Raw genomic sequence first — 20,413 nt, 5'->3', positions numbered from 1 at the left:
AGTTGCAAAGCTATGTTCTATTTAGACAAGAATGAGACTTATAGATAGACTTGCTTGATTAGGATATGTGGAGCAAACATGATGGATCTGTTCATCTCTTATCTGCATAAGAAATTAGTGATATGCATCATGTTATGTAATGCATTCAATGGATCATGTTAATGAAAGACTGCAGAGAAGCAAGGAACTTCTCTTCATTTCAAATTAATTGAACTACAAGTTAAGAGAATGGAAATTTCAATGACTAGAAAAATGCTAAAGGTCTTTAACAAAATGACTAAAGGAGCTCATCTAAGTATAACTAATGAAACATCATTGGTGTGATTTTCAGCTATAGAGAGCACAAGTAAGGCTTCTCACGAACTGGTATCTTTCTCAATAACCAACCCACCAACCAAGATATCATGGCAATTGCGATGCATGCACGCCATTGCTTCCAGTTGAGCCTCTCTGTGTGTGCAAACTTTTTCAAAAACTCCACCATAATAACCTGCAGAATAACTATCATGCTTAGTAACATCCAGAATAGCCTTTTCTTTTTCAGTCTCTCAAAGATGTTCTTCCCCTTCATTGTGTTGAATATGGCAAAGATTTGGCAAAGGACGACGATGTTGAAAATCAAAGTATCCTTTTCTCCATCACTCAGTTTGAAAGTTGCTTCTCCCTCAAACTGTATGATAAGTAAGATAATGATTTGGCATAGAGCTTGTCCTATGATGTCCCTCCACATTATGTTGGTTATAAATGGTTCCCTTTTTTCCACAGGCATCTTTTGCATAAGGGTTTCAGCAGGATTATCAACTGAAAGAGCTACAACAACTAATGTGCCTACTGCCAACTTCACCCAAAGTAGTTGGAGAGCTGCGTATGGAATCTTACCAGATGAAATGGATGTAACGATGTTGATTTCTGGGGGTTCTCCTGAGAAAATTACAGTTATAGAGTCTGTTACCAGAGAGGCCATTGTAGCTGTGAGCTGGAATTGTGCATATATCTGGATGTTGTTGTATATGCCTCTTCCCCACTTCATAGCTTTTGCTATAGGGTCAAAACTATCACCCGCAATGATAATATCCGACTTTTCCTTGATGGAGTGAGATTCTTGTATCCCGATATAGAAACCCACGTCAGCTTCTTCAAAGAGATTTTCATCGCCTGGGCAGCCTCCAATAACTCCTACTACATGGCCAGAATCTTTCAGGCATTTTACCAGCAGAAGCTTGTCCGATGTAGAGGCTCCAGCAATCACACTACACTTCTTTGCCTTTTCCGACCTCTCTTGATCAGTAAAGCTTCTAAATTCTCTGCCTTCAATGATGTCATCTGTGACTGCTGTTTGATAAGAACTGAATATGCCACATCTTAGAGCGGATATCTGTGCCTTCTGGACATCTTCTGTTGTGATCATTTTGACATATACTCCGGCTTCTTGGCATTCTTTAACAAAATTTATTATATCGTCCGGAAACAGTTCCCTTATGCCGAAAAACCCTATCAAAGTGAAACTTTCTTGGACGAGCCCTGGATGAAAGTTTTTTTCACCGTCATCTTGAAGGTCTCCCGAAACAGCAGCATGTGCATATGCTATGCATTTGAGGCCATTATCCTTCATCCGCTGTTCAATATTCTTGAATGTTTCCCTTGCAGCTTCACTGATATATTTGATTACCCCATCTTCTTTGTAATATTCAGAGCAAAGAGCCAGAATCTCATCCATTGATCCTTTCATGTGGATGTGCATCCTGTCATCACCGTTTCTTCGTATCCAAATGCAGTCATCTTTCTTCTGTTGGTCGAAGTTTTCAATATCGAGCACCCTACAATTTTCCTTCAGCTGTTCCAGATTCATCCCCAGTTCTTGACTTGCCCAACTGCAAATTGCCTTATGAGTTTGGAGCTCGCCGAGATCAGACGGAGCTTCAGAGGTATTCAGCCATATTCCTTCATGCAGTAGTTCCAGAACTGCTCTCAGTGGGGGTTTCTGCTCAAACCTCACCTGGCCCAGCCAGAACTCTTTCACCAAGGGTGGACTGGACGAAATGGCAACACTCCTGTCGATACAGATTACTTTAATCGATCCAATTGCCTCACAGGCTGCAAGGTTTCTGACCAGTGCCTTTTCAGCTGCCATTCTCTTGGTTGAATATGCAAGAGTTATTGTGGCCGCGAGTAGTAAACCTTCTGGAATGGCACTCGTTGCAATCACTATTGGCATGACTAGGATCCCGATGATGTCCTTGCAGACTTGATCGATGGTCTTGTGTGCTCTATAATCAACTGCTCCAATGCTACTCTTCATGTTCCCTGTAAAGTATTTGACCAGCTGTATCATGAGGACAGTTGACGCAACAGCTAATCCAATCATAGCTATATTATGGGTCAGCTTATGTAGCTTCACTTGTAAAGGTGTCTTATCTTCAGTAGGGCATATCGAGCTCATGATCTCAGCCCGTTTTGTTTCCATGCCTACTGCTGTGACAAGCATTCGAGCACTACCTTTTGTGACTTTGCTTCCAGCCAACAAGAAGGGGTTACCGTCATTGGGAGAAATGTCCACAGTGGCGATGGATTCATTTACTCGAAATGATTCCCCTAGTATGTACAACCCATCTGCTGGAACTCGATCTCCAATCTTCAAGTGAACAAGATCTCCTACCACAGCTTCACTTGCTGGAATCTGTTGCTCCCTGTTGTCTCTTACGACACAAGTAGTCGTGTGGATGTTGGACTCGGAGAGCGCGTGGAATTGTCTTGTTGGCCAGATATTGCTGAATGAAATTGTAGCCACTACAACAAGTATAGAGACATATATGGACAGCCCATCGGAGACCCCTTCGAACCCTTTTTTTTATCCCAAAACCCAAGGAAAGCGAAGCAACCAGGAGTAGTACAACAAGGATTGGGTCTTTAAAGGTTTCCAGCACAATCCCTAACATCTTTGAAGATGGAAACTGAATTGTGTTCGGGCCAAAAGTCCGCCGCCGGATGGAAATGGCTTCAGTGCCAGCCTTAATCCCCTTACTGACATCAGTTTCGAGTTTACATGCCAGCCCTTGAACCCGTCCAAGCTCCTCCAGATAGTCATGGTTTCTCTCTCTCACGAGCTTAGCGAGCCTCGATCCGTCGATCCCCGGGTCGACATCAATTGCCGTGTAAGAACGAGAGCGTGAAAACGTTCTGAGTAATGCATCATACTTGATTGCTTGAGAGAAGGCCCTGATGATGCGTAAAGCTATATAAAGTTTTTGCCACTTCACATGGTGTTTCTTCTTCATCGGCGTGAGCTCCACGCCGCTGCTGTTCTCTTCCAGCGCCACGGGGGCTGGTTCTGGTGATGAAACGGAGGGCCTTTGGTGCATGATGTGGTGATAGTTGAGGAATTTGCAAATGGGATTCTCAAGAAAGGTAAGTATCTTACCGTGTGTTTATACAAAGTTTGCCTCATATCTGGTTACTACTATATTGCCATGTGTAAAGTGGGTGACATGGAAGCAATGTTTTAAAAACCGGACCGGGCCGGACCGGCCGATTCGACCCGGTTCGCCACTAAAAACCACTAGCACATTGAACCGCCGTGAACCGGTGGAACCGGCCGGTCAGACCAGTCCGACCGTGAACCGGAAACCGATTTTTCAATTTTTCAAAATATTTTTTAAAAATTTGTTGTTGCTAGGACTTGAACACACTACCTCATCTCTAAATATCAACTTCTTAACCACTCCACCACATGATCATTTTAAAATATTATGAATATTAATTATCCTTATACATTAAATCTGAAATTCTTTTTCCACCAGAACTAATAATTCATATTAGTTTTGTATTCTTTTAAGATAATTCATTTTAATTTTATATTCTTTTAAGATAATTCATTTTAATTTTATATTCTTTTAAGAAATTGTTAATTATAATATATTTCTTATATTTTAATTATATTTTTACAATCACTAATATTTTACAATATAAGAGTTTATAATTATACATAGAGTTTAATACTAGTTTTTAATATTGTGTATTATAGTTTATTATTGTATTCAAACTTAACGTCATTAAATATTCTAATACACTACTATAAGACTTGTTTTCTATAATAATACTATTAAATGTATAATACTATAATATTTATTGATAAAACGTTTAATTGAATTTTATTATTTATGACTAAATAAATAAATATATATGTATAAACAGTATTACGGTTCAATCAATGGATCGACCAGTGAACCGGTTGAACCAGTGAACCAGTAACGACGTCGGTTCGCTTGTCGGTCCGGTTTTTAAAACATTGCATGAAAGCTTGAAGGAATTGTATGGTAAATTTCATGGAATTTTCTATTTATTTTACTTTTCTTAATTCTTTACTGTTGTAACAGTAATGGTATGGTAAATTTCGTGGATTCTTCTTAATATTTTTAGAATGGTATACAAATTACAATTATTGTTGCGTGTGACATTTTGGCGTCTCAAGTCAACTACAGGCCCACCGCTGCAAACGCGTAAATGTAGAATTTAGAATTGAAGGATAAGTTGCTTCATTTAATATACTATACACTATCAATCTCTTTTGCATTTAATGACATCCATTTTTTGTTGTATTTGAGTCTTAGCACATAATTTCATTGTCAATCGTCCAATTTTCTTCCGTTGTCATTAAATAGAAGTTATATTCATAATTGAGCTCCACCGGTTCAGTTCTTGTTCAGAAAACTCATCCAAAACCGGATTTTTGATTAACGGTTCTGAACCGAAACAGTGAGGGAGGTTTATACCATCCGTTTGGTTCAGAAATTTGAGAATCAGTGGTTCAGGATACGGAACTATAGACCATTCCAATTTTATTTTGTTTTATTATTTTTGTTTTCCTTTGTTTTCATTGGGTAATTGGAGTATGTACAGATTCAAAACCCCACACCACACCCACACCAACAGTCAAGATTGATGACAAAACCAAAAAAAAAGACCAATTAACACACATCAACAGACACAACCAAGAATAAAAGGTTAGCAGTGTATTGGCTAGTGGTAGATAAGGGGCATTACTCTTTTCCTTACAAGTTTCAAACTAAACATTCAACTAGAATATTTCATATTTGTCCCCTCAGAATAAATTATTTCAGATACTGTATTATATTTGACAAAGACCACCATCAATATATTCAAGTGTTCCACACTACTCTTTTACAGAATCAAATAAAGTACACTTAGGTTAGATTGTCCTAAATCCTAGAGTCCCAAGAACTTCTCCAAGTGCACATTATCATTATCTCCAAAAGAGTATACTAGCAAAAAAAACACTCATTCACTTAATTTATTTTTATTATTCAGAAAATTATTTTATATAAAAATTGAATACTCCAAATACTACGTTCTTCACTAGAAGCCAATGCAATAGTGGTGAAAGAGAACCTTTGACTAAAAGCATACACCAATTGACTGACAACACCAACCCAATTTCTATTTCTCCCTAATTAGGGGTGGCAGGGTACGGTATACCGCACCGAGAATGTCATACTGCATACCGTACCGCAAATTGCTGTATGAGAAAATGTCATACCTATACCTTACCGAATTTTTCAGTATACCGCATTGCGGTATACCGAAAATTCCGTATGATTATTTCTGATACCGTTACCATACCGTCTATGCGGTATACCATACTTTTACGTTATACCGAAATAAGGAATGGCATACCGAGTACAGTATACCAAAATAAGGTATGCCATACCGTAATACTTGTGTTTCATACCAAAAAAAATTCTATTATAGCCAAATATATAAAATAAATTTTAAATATTTTAACATGTTAACTACTTTTTATATAAATTTTAAATACAACATATATATCAAATTTTTGGTAAATATCGTAAATGCGGTATATTGCGGTATACCGCGGTATAGGAAAACCTATACCTTTACCGTACCGAAATCTATCGGTACGGTATCATACTGTACCACAACTTGCGGTATACCGCAAATTCGGTATTTTTCGGTACGATAAGTGCGGTATTTCGATACTACGGTATATTTAGCCAGCCATATCCCTAATCCACTCATAAAATATTAGTACTATACTTTTTCGTCTCATTCAAGATAGGTCACATTATTAAATGAAAATTTGAAGTATAGTAGTTGAGTGATTAAAATAAAGAAAACTATAGTTGAAAAATATAATAATAGAGAAAAGAAATCATTTTTATTCTAAATATGAAAATAATACTCGTTTAATTGGGAAAAAATGAAAATAAAATTTGAACATCTTAAATAGGACAGAATAGAGTAAATTTTTGTTTGAGTGATCACTAATCACTTTTAGTAATATTCGCGCCTCATTCCTTTTGGGACGAAATTTTCTTGCACGAGCTCGCACCTTGTGGTGGAGTGCACGAGAGATCAACTCTTTTTTTTTCAAACAGATAAAGTATTTAATTTGTTTTATCTCATTCAAAATGATATATTTTCTTTATAAATATCCCATTCAAAATTACATATTTATAAAAAAAAGAAAATAATATTCTTTTTACTAACAAGAAATGTGTCGTTTTAGTCTAAATAAAAGAATAAAGGAAGTTTTGGAGAGACCGTTGAACACTCTGCGCTCAAATATTATACTGGAAAAAACCGTAGTCTCATTTCTCAGATTCCACTAAAAAGGTGAAACAAACACAAAAAAGCAATAGAATATTTTTCTTCTATTCCTTTTGCTCTCCTTTTCCAGCTGCATGCATTTTCCGAAATTCAACTCCTCAATTTTGCATTGTTGCTTTGTTCAATCATTCCTTTATTTTTCTGATTTCAGTTATTGCTCCTATATTGGTGGTTTGGTTCAGCTCATTCTATCGAGTTTTCTGTTTTGTAGCTATTTAAATACGCATATATTTGTTTCTCTCTGCCTTTACTTTTCGGTTTAGTTGAGTTTGTGAGTTGGATGAGTGCGCAATGATTAGCTGCAAAAGCTGGGGTTTGGTACATGTATTGGTGAAGCTTTTAGGTGATTTATGATTAAGCCGTGATTTTTTGAGAGAGACAATTTAATCGATGGATCGGGTGATTGCAGCGATCTTCTGCTGCTTTGTTATCGTGTTCATGAGGTTTTCGCGCGTTTCTCCCAACGCCGAAGGTTTGCTGTTGCTATTGTTTACCTTGTGATGATTAATTGCTACTTTAACCGTCGTCTGCATCTGATTTGCTTCCACGTGTTGTTCGGTGAATTTGATTTTGGTGTGAGTTAATGCACGCTGACTTCGTAGACTTGAATTGATTGACGATAGGTAAAATTCTACTTTGATTATTGAATATTAGAATAAAAGGCGCACTACTAATTAGTTGAAAACTTGTAATTTCTGTAAGTTTTTAATGAGACGTGAATTAAACTGTGGATCATTTGAATAGTATGTGCATTTCTGATTGTTGATGTTTTGCTGTTTAACTTAATTGTAATCTTCCCTTGTTTAAGAGTTGTTAGTGTTTTTTCTGCGGGGGCAGGTGATGCTTTGAATGCTCTGAAGAGCAATTTGGAGGATCCTAACAATGTTCTTCAGAGTTGGGAGTCGACCCGTGCCAATCCTTGCACTTGGTTTCACGTCACTTGTGATAGTGAGAATAGTGTTACTCGCGTGTAAGCCTGCTTGTATATCTCTTTTGTTCTCTAGCAAGGGACTTCAGTGTATTGGTTTATGGAGTCTCTTTGTGTTCATGTGCACAGTGATCTCGGCGATGCAAATTTGTCAGGCGAGCTGGCTCCACAGCTTGGTCAGCTCTCAAAGTTACAGTATTTGTAAGTTATATCAAAATCCACCTTGTGATAATTAGCTGAACTATGGTATCTGTTTGTTAATGAGCATAAAGTCGGACCTTTATGCAGCTTTCTCCCTATAAATTATAGCGAGTTGGTAGTGGTGGTCACTTTAGCCGGTTCTAGGACATTGGACTTGAGAATTTCTGGGTTGATGCTGTGTGCTTCAATTTTTTACTATGCTAGTTCCAGATTGGGGTCATTGGCTGCAATGCTTCATGGGAAAGACTGGTTAAGCTATACAATGTCAATTAACATGGGGATGGATATGTGTTTTTATTGTGTCATGCTGGATATAGACCTGGTCTAGAGATTAGTGCAAGTGCAACTAACGAGCTCTGAAATCACCCCTAAATTAGAATTTGGATTAGATGCCATGTCAAGTTGGTGTAGTACTGTTTGGCATCTCCTTTTCTTGAAGGTTAAACTTTACCTACACTACAGGCTGAAGCAGATATAGCCATTGCACTATCTTTGCACAGTGCACACACTTAGATACTGAGTTCACCATTTGGAAACTACTTAGAAGTTGGATGATTGGCCTTATGAGTGTCTCAGTTTGGTGGTCTGAGAAGGAACTGAGATGTGCGACGGTTGTTTATTCGGACTTTTTGGACACAGAAAAGGACAAAAACTGGAAAGTGAAAATTTGATGGCTCTAATTCTAATAGTGGAGTGAGTATATACATACAATCCATGTTGGATTTATCATGGCACTTCGAATTTGATAGAATCTTTAGTTCTTCATGAATTCTATCTTTGAGTAGTGGCTAAAGATGAATATAGTTTTTTCATGTGACTTCATTTGGTAAGATCCGAACTGTAGTCCAGCATAATGTTAAGCTAGTCATTATGAAATTAAATTAGAATTGAACTTAACTTAGATGGAAGATATTAGTAATAGATTTGAAAATGCAACTTAAAACTAATTTGCTTAATGCTCAGCATTGCATTGAGTACTTACTATGTCTCTTTGTAAAATATTTTTCTCTTTCTTTTTTTTATTCCTTGGATGTTGAGATGTTCTATTATCACTGGTTATCATCTTGGATTCCCTCTTCTCAGCTGTCCCGACCTGTAAACAAACTAGTTGAGGGTAATAATCTCTTACTCTTTGTTTTTCTCCTTGCAGGGAACTTTACAGTAACAATATAAGCGGAAGAATTCCAAGCGAGCTTGGAAACTTAACAGACTTGGTGAGCTTGGATCTTTATCGGAATAATCTGAGTGGCCCAGTTCCTGGTTCATTGGGCAAGCTTCAGAAACTACGTTTCTTGTATGTTTTTCTCTTTGTCGAGCTTCTAACTTTATATTCATGTCTTATCCTTTTCCTGAGATTTTATTTTCTATTTCTTAAGACTCTTTAGCTATTACTAGTTACTCCTTCCGTCCAGAATATACAGTAAGTTAATCCTTTTTAGCCTGCCCCACATACATAGTTACATTTATACTTATTACATTCATTTACAAATATACCCCTATTTACTATTCAGCTACATTTAGGATTTAATTATCTGATTAAGCCCTACTCACTAGATAAGAGTATTATAAGAAAATTGTATGCATAATATACTTCTTTGAGCTTTCTATAATCTATGGGGAAAAATGAGGAATACTGGGATTAGAAATTTGTAACTGTCAAGGTGTGTGACACATCTGATTATGATTCATTGTGGATGGCGTTTAATTGGATGGTACCATCAAATTTTACCCAAGTTAGGCTTTTATGAAATGCCATCATGATTTCTGCAACTAAGCAATTAGATTAATAGCAGATTATGATGCCCAAGAGAACTGTCAACATTAAGATCCTGGCAACTAAAAATGTGCACTCAATCTTTTTCTCTGGCAAGTGAGGAGGTCGTAGTTGGTTGACAACTGTATACAAGCATAAAAAAATTTCAAGTATTTTTTTATTTATGTGTTTCATACTCCTTAGTGTGTGCTTATGCTTCTGAAATCTGAATCCATAGGAGACTCAACAACAACACTTTGAGTGGAGAAATTCCCAACTCTCTGATAGCCGTGTTCACACTTCAAGTCCTGTAAGTGTGAATTGCTAATATTCCGTATTGTTGTTCTATTTGATTTTGTCTTTTGACTAATTCATACATGTTTTTTAAAACATATGCAGAGATCTTTCAAATAACAAACTAACCGGGAAAATACCAATCAATGGATCCTTTCAGCTTTTCACACCTATCAGGTTTATAGAACCAGTATTTGTATTTATCAAGGTGGACATAGGGATTGAGTTCGGTTTTTAACTTTTAATGATAACTAACTTCCTCCTATCTGTCAGTTTTGCCAATAATCTCTTGGATCAGCCCCCTGTGTCTCCACCTCCTCCAGTTCCGCAGAACCCCCCTTCTTCTCAAGGTTTGTCAAGCCTTGATGGTTTTACAAAATCTACATTCTTACAAAATATGCAGTACTTGGTGGGACATGTTAATTGTTTCCTATTATTCACGAGATGTTGAATTGAAAAAAAAGAAGTAATACGAACCTCACTGCAGTGTACTTTATAGGATTTTTGGGTCATTTATTGTCAAATGAATTTGTAGGATGTATTTGATATGTGAATAAACATTTCAACACTGATCTTATTTATAAACTTAAATTGCAGTTGGAAACAGCGATACTGGAGCTATTGCTGGAGGGGTCGCTGCTGGAGCTGCCCTTCTATTTGCTGTTCCTGCAATAGCACTCGCATGGTATCGGAGAAGGAAGCCACAAGATCATTTCTTCGATGTTCCTGGTTAGTGATATGATAAATCTGTGAAATGTCTTCCACACTGCATATATCTTTAACTCCCGGAAATTTTGTTTTTTTTTGTTTACCAGCTGAAGTGGATCCAGAAGTTCACTTAGGGCAGCTCAAGAGATTTTCTCTACGGGTCCTACAAGTTGCAACAGATAACTTTAGCAATAAAAATATACTTGGAAGAGGTGGATTTGGTAAAGTTTATAAAGGCCGCTTAACAGATGGATCTCTAGTGGTGGTGAAAAGACTGAAAGAGGAGCGCACACAAGGCGGAGAGCTACAGTTCCAAACCGAAGTAGAAATGATCAGCATGGCTGTCCATCGGAATTTACTTCGTTTGCAGGGCTTCTGTATGACACCGACAGAGAGGCTGCTAGTTTATCCTTATATGGTCAATGGAAGTGTAGCATCATGCTTGAGAGGTAAACTCTCTATTTCAGCTGCTCTTTATTACTTGTAGGGCATCAGTTTTCATTATTCGAATTATCACGGTAAAACATGTTTTGCTTAGAACTGGCCAATCTAAAGGTTCAATATCTTCACCATAATAGTTGCAGTTGATAAGGTGTATTTGAACCAAAAACTATTCAAATGATATTGAATTATTGATATTAACATTGATGATATGATTCTTCTTGAGATGCTTATGACGAGAAAGCAGAACGTTACGTAAAACTTGTGTTAAGACTCTGGATTTGCTTGTATTTATTCCTAACGAGCTTTTGGGTGCTTTGTTGCAGAACGATCGGACTTTCAAGCTCCTCTTGATTGGGGGATTAGGAAATGTATAGCATTAGGTTCTGCAAGGGGACTTGCCTATCTGCATGATCATTGTGACCCAAAAATCATCCATCGCGATGTCAAAGCTGCAAACATATTGTTGGACGAGTACTTTGAAGCAGTCGTTGGTGACTTCGGGTTGGCCAAATTGATGGACTACAAAGACACACACGTAACCACTGCTGTCCGTGGAACAATAGGCCACATCGCCCCTGAGTATCTCACCACCGGCAAATCATCTGAGAAAACAGATGTTTTCGGGTACGGAGTCATGCTTCTTGAGCTCATCACCGGGCAGAGAGCATTTGATCTTGCTCGTCTCGCAAATGATGACGACGTTATGCTACTAGATTGGGTAAGCATTTCTCCCGTCTCACAAACTTTTTCTCGTTGGAACTTGTGATTTCAGTCGCTGCAGCTGCTACTACCGTTGTTATTCAGGTCAAGGGGCTGCTAAAGGAGAAAAAAATGGAGACATTAGTTGATGGAGATCTCGCGGGAAATTATATCGATGAAGAAGTGGAGCAGCTCATCCAAGTAGCGCTGCTGTGCACGCAGAGCTCTCCGATGGAGCGGCCAAAGATGTCGGACGTCGTTCGAATGCTGGAAGGCGACGGGCTGGCGGAGAGGTGGGAGGAGTGGCAGAATGAAGAAATGTTCCGACGAGACTTCCATCCCATCCGTCACCCCAACACTGATTGGTTAATTGTTGATTCCATTTCTAATATTAAAGCTGATGAGTTATCCGGACCACGGTGAATCTTAATGTATATTTCAATCTCAGAAAGTAATCTGATTTTTCTTTTTTTTCACCTTTTTGTATTTTTTTTCCTCTTTCGATTTATGTATTTCTTAGTATTCTAGAATTTTGTTCATAGGGATCGATAATTTTTTTTACTTGCTAGTGTACCCCAGATTTATGAATCTTAATAGACAAACTTAGTTTAGAAATGAACAATTTTTCTCTTCCTTGTTGAAAGATTAACTGCGTTTAATGTGTAGCTTGAAACAAAAAATAAATAAAGCAGTAGATTGATTATTCACAACCTAATAACAACAGGAAGAAAAAATGGACATCACCTAAAACCAGAGAAGGCAGAAACAGAAAATAACGAATGGTATAATTATTTGATCTTGTAACTAAAGGGATGGAGGTTAGTAAATTTCAGATTCAAAAACATTTCACCATTTTTCAAGATTTTGTAGGCTGTTTGGGGCTTTCATCAAGAACTGAGCTAGCTACTCTGGTAGAGACAAAATACATGCATCCATCGCAAGTCTTGCCACGATTAACATTATCGAAATGTACGATAAAATAGTTCAGCATAACGGAGATGACTGCGGTACAATAACTGCGATTTAAGTATTTGAAGATAAACCTATTAGCAAAATGGCCCATGTACAGATTCTGTAATTTCTCTTCATTAGCAAAAGGGCAGAGGCTTCACTTTCGGTTGCTTGTTCCGACCCGGGGTTTTCCCTTGACCTCGGCATCCTGCAACGACAGATGCAACGTTCAATATTACAAGCACTGAACTCATGAGATGAGAGAAAGCAGAAACCAAAACGTAATTTCAAAAACTCTGAAAATTGCACCAGGGGCTGGTGTAGGTAAATATTGGTCTTTGCTGTTGATGGATTGTGATTTTCAGCACCTTTGCTCCAGTCATAACAAACCTTCAATTCAGAAAGTAGAGAGGTGTATAAGAGCGCAAACGAAAAGGGTAAATAATAAGACGACAGATTGTATCAGAGAGGAAAAACATAGATTGGAAATAACTGAGGTTTAAGATAAACAGTGAGCGAGGAAAAAGATACTGAAATCAGAGAAAGGGGCCGACTCAAAGTACTCAAGTCGAAGGCCTAAAAACTGCCTCGACCCAGAAACAGTGAAGGAGTTTGGATATGATAACATCACTAGTTCTTTTGAGTAAATAACTTCATTAAGGTTACCTTCAACTACACAAAAATTAGAATACAGGACACCACCAAGGCATGTACGAAAAAAATGGCCATAACTAATTTTGCAGTTATTACACAAGAATGAGAAATTAAATGTTACTACTAAGTAAGATATATGGAACCAAGTCTTTATTCATTGTTAATCAATTCATTAGGCACAGACAACAGTAACAGATCTTTTAGAGTGCTATTCTGCTTAGCAACGCAAGTATATTCATGGATAAAGTCAAAATCTAATTAAAAAAAGAAGCCAATGTATACCGAATATGCATATATCGACCCATCGTGGTTGAAAGCACTGGAAGTTATCGGCTGACTGCACCTCAGCATAGCCTAAATAATTAACAAAATAATTAATGGTATTCAGATAGATCTTTATTAGACATTATAGACAAAATGATAACTGAAGCAGAATCGGTTAAACCTTAAGCCTCTGTTTGCTATCTTTGTCCCAAAAGTTAAAGGCGCCATCAGATCCAGCAGTGGCAAATGTCTGGTGCACCTGTAGAGTGGCCAAAAGCAGAACCGGTTAAGAAATGTTACTCTAGATAAGAGAGACATCAGAACTACCTTCTAACTAAGACATTATAGAGAGCCGAATAGCAAAGAAATTCAAGAGTTTCCGAGGTGGACAAGATTAACCATTTGTAGCCATTGTCTGCAATTGGCTTATAGAAAAAACTAAGGGATTCTGTTAAGTGTCAGGAACACATAATCATTATCCTATCATACTCATTATAATTAAACTTCTACATTAATAAATTGGCCGAAATAGTGAAGTCATGCAAATATTCAAATTTTGGGTTGTTATGGCCCGAGAGTACAGACAAATACAGAACATTATTTTAGCTAATTGTCACTGATGATACTAATAACAGCATCACTGCAACCCAAATCTTCAAGTGATGAGTCAATGGGTCTCATGTTTCCATTTTAACTAGACCTCATTGGCAATTGACAGACAGCTTGATTCCAGAGTCCTCAAGAGGCAGCATTATTTGCTTAGTCAACGACACCAAGATAAAATCCATATGACTCCAGCCAGGTTACTATCCTCTAGAATAAAATACTTAAGATGTGGTTGCAAAAATGAAAAATCACAGTTCTGGTCACGGATAACTCTATTTTGTATCATTTTGATGACTATTTGAATAATCATACAGGATAAAAGATGCATGTCCGGTATCCGCTTCACACAATAGACTACAGGCAATGACTGATGAAAGTCCCGGTATGGTTTTTATTTTACTGATAAGTTAAAAGGTGGTCATATAGGTGAGCTATATACTCAGAAGAAAATTGTCATTTCACCAATAGTTGGACAACTTAGAAACAATTCATTCATGCAATTGTAAGACAGAAGCCAAAGCCACAAAGAAGCATAAGAAGGCAATACAAAGGGAAATGGAATAACACTGTTTAATGGACATTTAAGTACAATAGCTTACAGGATGAAAATTCAGTGAGTTGACAGAGTAAATGTCATTGCCATCTCTGTGACATTTAAAAGTAAAGTTTTTACTTGCTTGTGCCTCATCAAGGTGGTGTACCCCAACTCTGCCTTCAATTGAGCCAACCTGCAACAGAAATAAAATTTTAGCTGATTTATTGTGAGGCGGGAGCAAATTAAACAGTGTGAAACTGAAGATCAGCAATATCAAGATTGAAATACCAATGGGGCAGGATGGATTCAAGTGCAAATGGAAATATAACTGAATTCATTCGACTACAAAAAACACTATAATTTGTTGGGGATGGTTTCATCCAAGCTCTAAGACAGCTGGATGCAGCCAACCCAGATTTATATAAAATGGGACAAAAGCCCCAGCAGAAAGTTTCAATTAATGTTACCTTATTGGTGGTATGTTAACAAGTTCCGCCTAAGGTAGCTATGTGAGAGCTAGTAAATAGATACTTAGGTAAATAGTAATTATTTTCATAACAAATTTCAAGAAATGGAAACTTACTAAGAAGCCTTGCTGATCTGGGAATGCAGCTAAACACCTAGTCTGGTACTTCAATGGTGACACGACTCTCTTGAACTCTGTCTGCCATATCCAAAAAACAGTTCAACATATATGCAGAATTCATTGCCTCATAAATATCATAGAAAAACTTATAATAAATCTGAATGAATGATAGATAAAGCTCATGAAAAAGGAGCAGTCGAGCACATAGTTTTCCAATCAAGAAGTTTTACATTCTATTAACCATCTTGATGAATACTGTATAGCTGATTGAATTAAGCATAACAAGAGGAAGAAGAGAAAAAGAGGATGATTCTGTTGAATAATACCACTTGACACAATTTAAGAGCTTCACTTTTGTATGATCACAGAACTTTTTCCAGTTGCATAGTTTTTTAGAACTTAGAAGTTTATTTAACCCTTGCTACATGGGAAATCAGAAGTTTAAAACTGAGTCCATCGACTCCATCCAGAAATAAAACCATATCTAAAACCAGGTGTACATTTAGGTTGATGTTTTTCAAAAAGAAAATTAACAGATGGCAATTGGGTGAGTTAAACCTTCATCTCACAAAGCAGATACAAGTAAAAGTAACATAGAAGCATACCTGAGGGTTCTGTAGGTTGAAAATGACAAGATTCCTATCCGCAGTGCCAACAACCATTAGGGGATGTTTAACAGTAAGCGCATAGCACCGCTCAGGAAGCTGCTGCACCCAAGTTGGATTCTGCTGTCTCAGATCCCAGTACCTGAAAATAAGTTGCACCTTATTAAATACAATGAATGCATCCTGTTTGCTGCAAATCTGGCCCTACTTCAAGAATTAGACTTAGCACCAAACATGCATGGAGGGAACATCTTCAAACATGTAAGATAGCATATCTTATGATTAGAATATTATATGCTAGACATGCCTTTTAATAGTTTAATATTTCTAGATTAGACACAAACTACTAAGACGCCAATGAATTACCTAAGTGTCTTATCCCAGCTTCCTGTGACTAAAAGACTCATTTCTGGGATCCAAGCAAGCTCTTTAACAGGAGCATCGTGCATGGCTACGGTTACAGGTTGGCCACCAGATAACAATGGCCACATCTTGACTTGTTTGTCACAGCCACCAGAAAATACAGTTGTTCCATCATCCTTCCAAGCTGAGCAGAGAACCTGCAAAAATTACAAAGTAAATAACGAGGATCAGAACACACCAGCCAGAGTATGGTATGAGAAACACTTTAACGATATATACCGGTTGTTCATGTGATATCGAAGCCTTAGGAACAGTGGTGATAGTGGTTCCTTGTTTCTGCACCTCCCAACATCGTACCTAAGGAAAAAACAGACATATAATGTACCAGCTTGCTCGTCCGCAACAAAAAGAGAAAGAACTAATTCAAAACAATAGTAAAAAAACACTAATTGATTTTAAGCTCCCTCTGATAAAGAAAAAAAGGCATCATCGTGAACAATCACAAAGAAAAAGTTTTGCAAATTCCCGTGTAGAACAAAATCGTTAGCTGGAGTTCTAAAAAATGCTAACAATATTCCAATAAACCAGCACCTGCAGACACATCTAATTTAGTATGCCTTCACGCATTCTGCCTCAATTACAACAAACTAACATAACATAAACCTAATAATAACTCGATTTCGGCACTGACATTGAACGAAACACAAATGTCGATCTATTAGGCACGTATACAGAGCAAAACGAGGTTACAAAAACGAGGAGCGAGACCATACCTGATTATCCCAAGACGTAGCGACCAAGTGATTGGCCTTAGAACTGAAACACAGGCTCGAAACTGAATCACTCGGAGGTGACGCGACCTTTCAGAAAATTCAAAATAGGTTAAACACCAAACGCATTTTAGCGAGAAATCGTGGAGTTATTTGAAAAGAAAATTGAGGAGGAAGCCACTCGATTACCTCAGCTGATCGATTAGGATTGGCGTTAGTCGTTGAAGCGCCGAATGCAGACATGGCGATAAACCCTAGTTCTGTAAAATCTTCGAGAGAGGAATTTTGTAGCGAGAGCTTCAGCAAATTAGAGTAATGAAATGAAATAGCTATGTTTGAGGTTTTAAAGAGGGAGGGAGGTTTATAAAGTAGCCTAGATTATAAGCCATGACCTTTAACAGCATTTGGTTAGATTTTTTTATTACTATTTTTTAGTATAATTTTAAATATTACTACTCCATAATGAATTTGTGAGTAAAAGAAAATGAAAATATTAAAAAGCAATTTCGAAACACAACAAATTCCACATAATATAGGATTACACATAACCCAAACATTGATTTACAAACCAATATATTTTCCCTTTTATCTTCAAAACCAGCAATGCAATGAGATTATCATCTGCTCCAAGCAACTTCAAATGTAGCTAGACATCAAGGATGACACAGCTCACTAGCTCGGCCGATCGAGCGTCTCTCGTTGCGACGACTTTCCAAACGTTATGCGAGCCATCCGCCACAGCAGCAGGAGAGGAGGCAGATGGGCCAGAATCGAGCCGGTTCCTCCACTCAGCTTGCACGACCGAGATGGCGTGGTTCGAGTCTTTCGTGACGACGTGCAGCTTCCCGAGGAAACTGGCGAGCAGATACGGAGAGTCCGAATCAGTAAGGTCAGCAACGGGCACGTCTCCATCGATAGTTGTCCAAGCATCGCCTTGCTCGTTGTAAACCTTGATCCTGGCGCTGTCGAGAGAGGTGGATGGGTCGAGGGCGTACAAGTCGCCGTCGACGATCACACTCAGCTTCGTCCCCGCCTGCTTGGCCGGCCAGCCGTCCCCCATTCCAGCTGGCATTTCGACCCACGAGTCCGCCTCCGGATCGAACACCTCGCCTCCGACATCCACGAAAAAGGGCCAGCAGTATAAGCTTTGAGGAACGTATAGCTTCCCCTTGTACGACGTCATCCCGGTCGCGATTGGCTTGAGCAGGTCGGATAGGAAGGCGGTCGGCAGCACTTGGGCTTTCGAAAACGGCATGCTGGGCACATCGGACCATGTCCCGGAACACGGATCGAAAACCTCAGCCGACTGAAGAGGAGTCAGCCCACCTTGGCCTCGGGTAACGCCTCCAACGACGTAAAGCTTGTTGTTCAACACATCCGTCTTGCAATAAGCCCGGCCTGTGGACATGGGAGCCGCTTGAGTCCAAGCATTCACGACCGGATCATACTGCCACACGGATTTCATAGCCGTAGCCCTGCAGAATCCACCCATCGCGTAGAGGCGGCCACCAACAGCTCCAACAGCACAGCCACAGAAAGGGGCCTCCACCAAGGCATCTCTCCTCCCGAGCCAGCTTCTAATCGCGTCCGCAATGCTGCTAGAGCTAGCAGCGTTCCACAAACGAAGGCCAGCCACGCCCCTCCTCGCTCCACCTTCTGCAGCAACGTTTGGCATCAAAGGCAACCGTTGCCACACACGGGAAACTGGATCCAGCGCGTGCCACACGAGCTTTTCACCTTCGAGCTTGGTCAGTACGTAGAGCCACTCCTCTGTCGTTCCGAGCTCTCTCCTCACTTCATAGCATTCTCTACTTGTCAGAGCGGCTTTCCAGCTCCTTGAGACGAGCTTCCCGCTGAAATACATGATTCTTGGGATTCTGGCAAGAATCTGCATCGATATCTCATCAGGCAGATTAGGAATCAGCTGGGGATTCTCATCCCAATAGGTCGAAGACGTCCTTTGCCTCTTACACGCCTCATTTGGAGACACCTCGACTTGCTCACTGCAGCTTGCCTTTTGACTACTCAAACTCAACCTTGCTCCCATGAGGATGCCCGTTTTTCGAGTTTTCTTCGATTCTTGTTATGTCACTGCAGCTTAAACATTTTCCTGGGAGCTTTGATAGCAGCAAATTAGTCAAATATCCAAAGAGATTAAAGAAAGACTAAGAACTATAACCATAATCTAACTATGCTTTTTTCGAGTTTGCAACGACTTAAAACATTTTATTGGGATCTTCGATAGCAACAAATTAGTCGAATATCCAAAGAGATTAAAGAAAGACTAAGAACATCAAAATGAGAACTGTAACCATAATCTAACTGTGCTTTTTTCAAGCTTGCTTCGATTTTTGTTATGTCACTGCGGCTTAAACATTTTCTCGGGAGCTTTAATAGCAACACCATCAGTCAAATATCCATAGGGGTTAAAGAAAGGCTAGAACATCAATATGAGAACTATAACCATACTCAAACTATGCTTCATCCAAAGAGTTTAAAGAAAGACTGAGAACATCAAAATAACAACTCTAATTATAATTTAACAATGCCTTCTTCATTTTTTCTATATCAATCCATTTTCTTGGCAACTTTGCAACAACAAATTAGTCAAACATCCAAAAAGGAATTAAGAAAGACTAAGAAAATCCAGACAAGAGCTATAACCATAATCTGACTATGAGTCAACACCAAGTTGTTTTAAACTACTATGATTTGTCATTTAGTCAACATATGGTAGAATTCAAATTCTCAATGTAGTTTCAAGGAGAATGCACAAATGCCTCAATGAAAATGCAAAATACATTCAAAACCCCATCTAAAATTTTCAATTTCAAATTTCTGTCAAATATTCCATGTTACTTAAATTGCACAATCAACCAGATTAATCCAAAATTTCCAGTCTTAAACGAAAACAAACACAGTAAATCATCAGTTTCTCAAGAATGCGACATAATCACATCTTTCTGAGAACCCAGTTGATAAATCTTGAAATAAAACAAAAAATAAATTGATACTGTATTTTATAGCTCCACAAATTAATAACTCGATCAATTGAACATCCAAAAATCCTAAACGGAAAAAAAAAAGGTGAATAAAAAGTGTGATCAGCTGAACAATTGCAACGATACCTGTTTATAGATGACAAGAAAAACGCCAAAACAATGGATGGACGACGGAATTTCTGACCAAAAGGGGAAGCTCGGACATGAAAGTGGGATGGTGTCTCAGATATTTGTAGTATGAGCAGTACAACGCAGTACTATTTTTATTTATTTTTTTTTTCTGAAGAAAGCATAATCCAATATTGAATTTAACAATCATGGCAAAGAAATAACAAAAAAAGGGTGTACCGTGTAACACACTGATGTGATTTCTTAGGGTTACCGTGTAACACACTGATGTGATTT

At 38.3% G+C, this 20,413-nt stretch overlaps 4 protein-coding genes across 7 annotated transcripts; 1 reads left to right on the top strand and 3 right to left on the bottom strand.

Annotated features, from left to right (window-relative positions):
• Positions 1-331: 331 nt before the first annotated feature.
• LOC121757911 (calcium-transporting ATPase 12, plasma membrane-type-like) lies at positions 332-3,359 on the bottom strand. Its single transcript, XM_042153366.1, has 2 exons — positions 2,861-3,359; positions 332-2,787 (listed from the first exon to the last, which is right to left on the bottom strand). The coding sequence occupies exons 1-2, from the start codon at positions 3,357-3,359 to the stop codon at positions 332-334; spliced, it is 2,955 nt and encodes a 984-aa protein (XP_042009300.1).
• Positions 3,360-6,585: 3,226 nt separating this feature from the next.
• Positions 6,586-12,305, top strand: LOC121758402 (BRASSINOSTEROID INSENSITIVE 1-associated receptor kinase 1-like). 3 transcript variants are annotated; one of them, XM_042153807.1, is made up of 12 exons: positions 6,586-6,969; positions 7,055-7,117; positions 7,483-7,615; positions 7,703-7,774; positions 8,925-9,068; positions 9,766-9,837; positions 9,927-9,998; positions 10,095-10,171; positions 10,419-10,550; positions 10,637-10,978; positions 11,297-11,691; positions 11,778-12,305. In XM_042153807.1, the coding sequence occupies exons 2-12, from the start codon at positions 7,084-7,086 to the stop codon at positions 12,093-12,095; spliced, it is 1,791 nt and encodes a 596-aa protein (XP_042009741.1). In that variant the 5' UTR covers positions 6,586-6,969; positions 7,055-7,083; the 3' UTR covers positions 12,096-12,305. The 3 variants fall into 3 exon arrangements, with proteins under 3 accessions (XP_042009741.1, XP_042009740.1, XP_042009742.1); XM_042153808.1 differs by having other exon boundaries at positions 6,611-6,651; XM_042153806.1 differs by having other exon boundaries at positions 6,586-7,117.
• Positions 12,306-12,499: 194 nt separating this feature from the next.
• On the bottom strand, positions 12,500-17,405 carry LOC121758404 (protein RAE1-like). The gene is made up of 11 exons (XM_042153811.1): positions 17,196-17,405; positions 17,010-17,096; positions 16,516-16,593; positions 16,240-16,433; positions 15,874-16,015; positions 15,266-15,346; positions 14,747-14,875; positions 13,723-13,800; positions 13,560-13,631; positions 12,933-13,013; positions 12,500-12,831 (listed from the first exon to the last, which is right to left on the bottom strand). The coding sequence occupies exons 1-11, from the start codon at positions 17,247-17,249 to the stop codon at positions 12,781-12,783; spliced, it is 1,047 nt and encodes a 348-aa protein (XP_042009745.1). The 5' UTR covers positions 17,250-17,405; the 3' UTR covers positions 12,500-12,780.
• A 68-nt stretch (positions 17,406-17,473) lies between these two features.
• LOC121758403 (F-box/kelch-repeat protein At1g22040-like) lies at positions 17,474-20,299 on the bottom strand. 2 transcript variants are annotated; one of them, XM_042153809.1, is made up of 2 exons: positions 20,135-20,299; positions 17,474-19,123 (listed from the first exon to the last, which is right to left on the bottom strand). In XM_042153809.1, the coding sequence occupies exon 2, from the start codon at positions 19,051-19,053 to the stop codon at positions 17,653-17,655; it is 1,401 nt and encodes a 466-aa protein (XP_042009743.1). In that variant the 5' UTR covers positions 19,054-19,123; positions 20,135-20,299; the 3' UTR covers positions 17,474-17,652. The 2 variants fall into 2 exon arrangements, with proteins under 2 accessions (XP_042009743.1, XP_042009744.1); XM_042153810.1 differs by having other exon boundaries at positions 17,474-19,116.
• Positions 20,300-20,413: the final 114 nt, after the last annotated feature.

This window comes from Salvia splendens, chromosome 12, assembly GCF_004379255.2.
Source record: "Salvia splendens isolate huo1 chromosome 12, SspV2, whole genome shotgun sequence".
Taxonomy (NCBI): Eukaryota; Viridiplantae; Streptophyta; class Magnoliopsida; order Lamiales; family Lamiaceae; genus Salvia; species Salvia splendens.
Note: the sequence above shows the minus strand (reverse complement) of the source record. Positions and strands in the feature narration are given on the sequence as shown.